Here is a 7,910-nt window from a genome sequence, read left to right on the forward strand (position 1 = left end):
ATATATGCATACCAAAATAGTTTTTCTAGATTCAACTACTTGCTTACAATAACTCCATGCAAGATCAGTTTTTTTTCTATTATTATTTTTTTGGGTTACAATTGTTCCATCAAGAGTTGATTCTTCTTCTTGGGATGGTGTTTGTGATGAATCCATCTTAAAAACAAGAAAAATTCAACACATAGCCTATCATCTAACCATAGTATTACATTAGTGCATCACCTAATTAATTCACAGAGCCTATCATCTAACTACATATTCCAATCATCTAAACAGCAAGCGTCAATCAGAAAAGATCAAAACTAGCAAAAAGTTACAAAATAAAAAAAAATCAGCAATCACAAAAGATCACAAAAAAGACAACAATCAGAAAAGATCAATCAACCTAAATAATAAGCATTAATCAACCTAAACAGTAACAATCACTAAAATAGCAACAATCAGAAGAAAACTAGCAATAATTACAGAATTAAAAAAGAAAACAAAAAATAAACCACTTCAGCTACTTAAAACAGGATTAGCAGCAACAATCATCCAAAACATTAAACAATAATAATTGAATAAATAAAAAAAATTAAAAAAAAAACTCTCCTTGGCCGCATGCAGAGGAAGAGAAGAGGGAGGCAAAGGGAGACAGAGAGGAGACAAGAGAAGAGCGCAGACGGCGAGCAGTGACGGCGACGAGTAGAGAGGGAGGCTACATTGAGTGATGGATAACGAGGGTGACAAGTAGAGAGGGAGGCAGCAGCAAGCAATGAGCCCAAACAACAAGACAACGCGGTGACACAAAAGCCAGCAAGAGGCGACAACAGAAAAGATTGAGACTTTAAGCGTTGTCTCTACCGTGTTTGAGTGCTGAATGTGAGAGACTAGGTTAAGAGGGACAAGCGACGCCGCGCCAAGACGAATGCTGGCGAGAGGCGGCGGCAAAGAGAGTTGAGGAAAGCTCTACCTCTGCCGTGTGTTGAGGACTATGAGTGTGAGAGAGTTGGGTTGGAGAGGTGGGCTTCAAAGGCCATTAGGGTATTTCTTTTAAAAGAAGAACCAGTCCAGGTTTCAAAAACCCGCCAGTTCACCGATTTTCAATAAAATTGGCCAAGTCAAACCGGTTTTCACCCATTCTTTTCCTTCTCCGATCCTATGTTCAACCCAGACCGATCTTGAGACTAATTCACCGGATTTCGTCCAAGTCGATCCAATTTTAACAACTATAATTTAAATTATTTAATATTATACTTTTCAACTTTGTTTCATACAAAATTACAAATTGTATAGTGCAGCTTTCTAATCCCGTAATTTCAACTTTTGCTATTTATCTTCACTTATACAAATTATATAAACAGATGATATTCAAATTTGGAGCAGATTTTATTTTATTTACAAGGAAATAATTATTGTTTATTTGAAATTCAGCAAAATCTGTATACTTTTGGGTACCATCGCAATGTCTCTGTAGACTTGGTTCTACTTTTATACCAGAAATGGTCCAAAATTCCAACACTTTTATAAGATGTTAACCAAGTTAATCAATTTTGAGTATCAAAATCATGTTATATCCCATGCTAGAAGCTAAATTTGATTCAAAAAGGTGACATCAGTCCTCTTTTCCTCTGTGAATGTCAACTATATACCTATTTAAACTTTGGCCGAATGTGTGTGTGGAGAATGAATCAACCACATGCTTTCTAGCTTCTCTACCCATTCTTTCAGCCTCTTTGGGATCTTTTATGAATTTAGCCATTGCAGAAGAAAACTCTTCTGGTGTAGGATCACAAAGGAATCCTGTTACACCATTCTTCACACTCTCCAATGGTCCACCACTGTTGCATGCAATAACAGGTTTGTATGCTGCCATTGCCTCCACCGGAACAATGCCAAAATGCTCATCCTGCATCAAAGTATATTACGTAAGACCAACTTTTCTTCATTCAACTTCATGAAAAAGAGTTCTTTGGTGCTCCTCAAAGTAAATAAGCTTTGATCCATACACTGATTGCCACATCAGTGAATACCTGTGGCTAGGTGGACAACCACAATTTTAAATTGCAGTTGTAGTCTTTCCACAACCACACCACCCTGCAATTGCAGTGTTACACATATTCAAACTAGTTGACCGCACCTAACCATGACAGGCTGCAATGCAGCCGTATCAGGATTGGAACAGGCCCATCACAATTTTCAGCCCCCAGCAACTGGCACAATGTGCATTGCATCATAATCAACATAATAACTGCAATTGCAACAACCAGAACTGCAATTTAAAACCTTGGCAATAAGGGTGACATACATTCACTTATGTGGCAAATAATCTATAGATCAGAGGAAGAAAATTCTTTGGCTCAAGAACACCTAAATTTTTCTTTTACAATATTTCCCAAACCTTTGGAGTGTAAATGACACACAGGCATTCCGAGAGCAGGGCATTCCTTTCAGTGGTAGAGCAAGAGGTGATGAATCTTATTCTATTAGAGACACCTTCTCTTTCAGCTAAAGCCTTAAGCTGTTCTAAGTATTCCACATTCTCCTTCAACCGTATGTCAAAGCCACCTGGAACAATTTATGACAACTGATTTTGCATTCTCATATTGCATCTAAACACATGCTCCAAGATGAAATGCATGAAATAATTATGATATGGACGGTTCAGACTTAGGACTATTGTACAATAATAGTAAGAAAAGTTTCTACTCGATGCACCCTCTGAGCTATTTTCTTAGCATGGTCTACATTCAAAGTAAGAGCCTGAATCTCATCCGCTCCTGGTCTACTAATATGTATTCTGAAACAACATATTTATACTGCCATAACAATAACAACAATCTTATCCTACTAGGTAGGTCGGCTACATGGATGAAATCATGATGCGCGTGCTGCATATTTTTACCTAGCTGATATTTTTACTTAGTTATGAAATAAATTAAGTTGCATTTAGTATCTCAAGTTTGAGTTACATTATTGTTACACAAACATAAGAACAGAGTCGCAAGAAATTATTTAATTATACATTAACATGTAATAAATTAATTTTCACTAGATTTGCTTATTCCTCATATTTCCAGCTCAAGATTTGAATGAATCCACTTATTTGACTGTGTGATATTAGAAAAATAAATTTGTGCCATTCAATGCTAAAATACCATGTCAAAATTATGAAATAAATTAAGTTTCATTTTTTTTTTTTTTTTGCTGTCTATTCACTATCCAAGAGAAAAGTATATGACCTAACAGTGCATAACAATATGAAGCAACAAATCTCTAACATTACATCTTAATTTCTTCTCTTAAACAATATTTAAGAACTTACAATGCCTACTACTAACCAACTCATTATAAATAGAAGGTAAACAATGGTGCCAGACAAATGCTACCTATGACAAATGAAATGAATGAATTGATGAATAAATTGAAACCCTATGACAAATGCTACCTAATACAGGTGATTGAGAAAATTGTTGCCCATAATTTACAAAACATGATATACCTCCAAACACCATAGTGCAGAACAATAGTCTCTTTACTCGTAGAAACAAACTCAACACATAAACTAACCAGCATAGAGACAAAATAGTTATAGAACCTCACAACACAGCAAAGATAGTTTTCTTAATAGTCATTTATATATTGCAGATACCAATATAGCACACTCCAGTATAAGGCATATAAACCACTACATATAATCCCAAGGATAATGCATGTAAAATCAACCATAATATCTATGGATATATCATCAGGAATACAAAAGTCAAGCAAAAGATGCTCACCTGCAACAGTCAAAGAAGCTTCAGGCGAATGAAGCATAGCAAAAGCTAAAATTGCTAATTCTATGTTCTTTTTCCTTTCAAAGCGGTTAATGGAAAGGAAGTTCAGCCTACAACAACATATACAACACAAAGCTAAGACTAATATATTATATTATATAATATTATACAAATGGTTATATAGGTTTCATTATTTAAGTCAAGCAGAGATGATGATGCTGAGATGGATGAGCGGTCAGACACATGTGGACAAAATAAGGAATGAAAATACAAGAAAGTTGGAGTAGCGCTTATTGTAGAAAAGAAGGTAAAATCTCTTCTCAAGTGGTTCGGACATGTGGTAAGAAGATCAGCAGAACCAGTTAGGAGGGTGGATGAGATGGAAGGTGGACAAGTGGTATATAGTAGAGGAAGGCCTAAAAATAACATACATGAGGTGATCAAAGGAGATCTACGTGTCAACAGTCTCACTGTAGACATGATACATGATATGGCATAATGGAGTCGTTTGATCCATATAGCCGACCCTACCTAGTGAAATAAGACTTTGTTGTTGTTGTTATATAGGTTTCAGTCAGCTAAACATTTCAACAATAAAAAAAAAGCATCCATATATCTATAAACATGTCATTTACTTAAAGGAACTTGGTTCTTTGAACTGATCCACATTAACTGCTGGGTACAGAACAGCTGGTCGAATCCCTTTGGCATTGAGATGTATAAAAGTATTCGCAAAAGTAGAAGCAGTGAAGTTGCTGTTAACAAGTATCAAATCAGCCATTCCTGAAATTTGAAAATGTTTCATAAGATCCATGATTCAGTATATATGTGAGTAAAGAAGTTCAGAGAAACAGATCAAACAGAGACACAGTTCAACCAGTTGTTACTTCTTCTACATAGTCTATCGGTGTCCGATACAACTTCCGGAGGAAAGTGGTATGTTGAGCCAGCAACAAGTCGGGAAAATGACAATAGAATACAATCTACCAAGGAAACAAACAAATGAATCACTATTAATATGTCAAACCTCAAAGTTTGCGCACTATTCTTTCGACTTATTTGTTTCTACCTTTGCTGATCTTTTAAGTTTCAAGATGGGAATGACTACGGAGACCTGATCAGCAATTATAACATCAAACGAAGGCCACATAAAAAGCATACAGAAAGCAACAAATAGGCACCGGAGGTAAGCACACAATGCATGAAGACGGTAGAATACATGCCGGGGAAGAAAGGAACCATATACAGTAACTGGAAAGGTACCTGAAACAGCCACAAGCCAAAACCATATCTCAATAGCAACACAACAACTCCGCCATGAAAGTATAAGTAAGTTTGAGACACATAAACAGCCAGGAGCAACCCTTAGAAATAGTTTATCATAAACATGTAAAATTGTAAATTAATGATCAATATGTATGAGAATGTACCATTAAAAATACTGTTATATAGATTGAAACTGCTTTATGCATCACTTCAAGCAGGAACCTTTGGTTAGAAATAATTTAGATGCTTTGAAGGATAATGCAGTAAACCAGGACTAGGTAAGAAGTTCCCAATCCCATGTTTGTTTGAGAGAGAGAGAGAGAGAGAGAGAGAGAGAGAGAGAGAGAGAGAGAGAGAGAGACAAATCATGGTGTGCAGTAAAAATATGAACTTTATGGCCATAGGATGCAAGCTCAACAGCTGCATCCACAATCAATCTCTCAGCTCCACCTACCAAAATACAATTATAGAAGAATCGAAATCCAATCAACTACAAGTATTGACCATAAAACCAAAACAAATATAAGGAACTTAAGCAATGAAATTGTTGATTATAAATAGAATCATTAGGGTTTGGAGGATAATGGGGCTAAATACCTATGCCGAGATCAGGGTGAATAATAGCGATGTTGAGCTTTGAAGTTGCTTTACCCTTTGCCATGGTGGTGAATTAGATCAGAGCTTTGCGATAAGAGGAACAAAATCCAGCAATGGTTGGGATTTCTGGCGAACGGAGAACGAAAGGGTTGTTTCTCCGTTAAAGTGTTGCTGAACCAGCAGCTGGAGGAGGAGAAGGGTGCGTCGGAGACTCTGAAGTGCTCAAACGCGGTGGTGGAGAAGGGAAGGCGACTATGATCAGCGTTGAACGAAGCCGATTGGTGGAAAGAGTACTTTTGGTATTACAATTTTATACCTCAAAATAAAATCCAAATTAAGTCCCAAAGTGGTTCCGTGTATCAAAATCGTCCTCGAGACTCCAATTTCACTATACGTCTCTAAAATTGGCAAAAGTGCACCACATTAGTCCCTAACCCATTTTCCGCATAGTCATCAGAACTGAATCGGTAATCGACCCAGTCATACGACTGGGTCACCAGGTCACTGATTCGACCGGTGGGTCACCGGTTAACTCGGTCACAATTAAATATAAATATAAAATTACAAAAAATAAGCTTAAAATTAAAAATTCAAAAGCATGTCTCACAAACAAGTATCAATTCTTAAATATAAATAATGATGCAAAAATAAAAAATAAACTAGTCACTAGTACAAAATACTTTCTCTATTTAAATGAAGAGAGCAAAACATAACACAATAAGCAAATCAAGTCCAAGGAGTGATCCCAACATCGCTATCTGTATCTTCATGGGACAAATTTGGAGCTTGACCAACATTGCCCTCATTTTGATTTGCATCTATATCTTCCATAGCATTGTTACTTGGTCCATCAGTAAATTAATAATTAACAAACTAATTAACTAAATTCTATACCAAATCAATACTGCCTATGTAAGAATCAAATCAATCAATACTAAGAATCAAATATATTCTTACAGCAACAAATTCATCTCATTGATAATTTTCAACAACAAATTCAACTATGATCATTTTCAGCAACAAAAAAATTAGCCAAGTGATTAGTTCAGCAAGACAGCAACAAATTCAACTCACTGATGATTTTCATCAACCAAAAACCTAGCTCAGTGATATTTTTAACAAGAAATTCAACTTACAACAACAAATTCAGCAACAAATTCAACTTACAACAACAAATTGAACAAATCCTAGTTCAGTCATGATTTACAGCAACATTTAGATCAGCAACAACAAGGCAAATTAATTGATTAGCAATTCGGCAACATCTCAAAATACAGGGAGAAGTGAAATCTGGAAAAGAGAGAACAGGGGAAGCGATGATGCAGGGACTCACCAACGTCCCACGGTCCACGGCGACGGCGAGGACCCGAAACCAGAAGACGACGAGCGACGCTGACCCCACGGAAGGCAACGAAGCAAGCGACAACCCCCACGAGTTGCTTCTGCCGCCGGCAACGAGGAGTCCAGGGACGAAATTCGAGTGAGACGACGAGGAAGGCAGCGGGACGAACGAGGAGACGCCGACGAGTGCGACTGAGACGAGACGCCGGCGAATGTGACTGAGAGAAACTCTAGTGGGCTCTAGTGGGCTGGGGAGTAAGAGAGGAGAGAGTGATTCTGATGATTGAGGGAGAGACGTTCTCGAGTCTGAGGGTGAGATGTGGGAGAAGAGAGAGGGTTTTGGTTTGAAACGGCGTCGTCAAAAAATAAAAAAACATGGCCCGGTCCGGATTGTATAAACCGGCCGGGTCACCGGTTCTTCTCAAAACCCAACGGGTTGACCTGTGTCTTTCTGGGTCTCATGTGAAAATGGTTGACAAATGGGTCGATCCGATTAGGAAATTAGGTAAGCAAATTTTTTTTTTTTTGGTCGAACCAGTTTGATAACAAGAGTCGATAGACACAAGATAAATATACTCAAGAGGGATGAATTAAGTATTAATAACAAATTAAAAACTTAGCAAAATATAAATAGAAACTTAAATTACAAAAATATAAACTTGTAAATAAAGACAACATACTTCTATTTTCTGTGGACTTATAAGCAAATTTTAAACATTTAAACTATGTATTTAATATTTTTCGTACTACTTGTTTAAAAAAAACGAAATCTTAAAAGTAAGTGATTTCATATTATAAATTTTTCATGAGTTTGAATAAGTTTCCAAATACTTATAAGTAGTTAACTTTCTATTCCACTTTAAAAATGTAAAGATTTTAAGGATTAAGAAAATGTACAAATACAATAAGAGTGGCAAGCGGGTTTGCCCGCTATTACACCATCCCACT

At 36.7% G+C, this 7,910-nt stretch overlaps 1 protein-coding gene across 1 annotated transcript; it reads right to left on the reverse strand.

Annotated features, from left to right (window-relative positions):
- Positions 1–1,349: 1,349 nt before the first annotated feature.
- Positions 1,350–7,295, reverse strand: LOC107459779 (uncharacterized). Its single transcript, XM_016078041.3, has 9 exons — positions 6,955–7,295; positions 5,622–6,019; positions 5,382–5,474; positions 4,828–5,045; positions 4,636–4,741; positions 4,394–4,541; positions 3,762–3,868; positions 2,381–2,547; positions 1,350–1,888 (listed from the first exon to the last, which is right to left on the reverse strand). Exons 2-9 carry the CDS (start codon positions 5,683–5,685, stop codon positions 1,595–1,597), a joined length of 1,197 nt encoding a protein of 398 aa, XP_015933527.1. The 5' UTR covers positions 5,686–6,019; positions 6,955–7,295; the 3' UTR covers positions 1,350–1,594.
- Between the last annotated feature and the right edge of the window lie 615 nt (positions 7,296–7,910).

Source organism: Arachis duranensis, chromosome 7 (assembly GCF_000817695.3).
Source record: "Arachis duranensis cultivar V14167 chromosome 7, aradu.V14167.gnm2.J7QH, whole genome shotgun sequence".
In the NCBI taxonomy this organism is placed as follows: domain Eukaryota; kingdom Viridiplantae; phylum Streptophyta; class Magnoliopsida; order Fabales; family Fabaceae; genus Arachis; species Arachis duranensis.

Coding starts and splice junctions, on each gene's coding strand:
- LOC107459779 (XM_016078041.3), bottom strand. CDS start 5,685: ATGGCAAAGGGTAAAGCAACTTCAAAGCTCAACATCGCTATTATTCAC. Junction 5,046..5,381: donor TGCACACCATGATTTGTCTC/TCTCTCTCTCTC, acceptor CTATTGAGATAT/GGTTTTGGCTTGTGGCTGTT. Junction 3,869..4,393: donor AAAGAACCAAGTTCCTTTAA/GTAAATGACATG, acceptor ATGTTGTTGTAG/GCTGAACTTCCTTTCCATTA.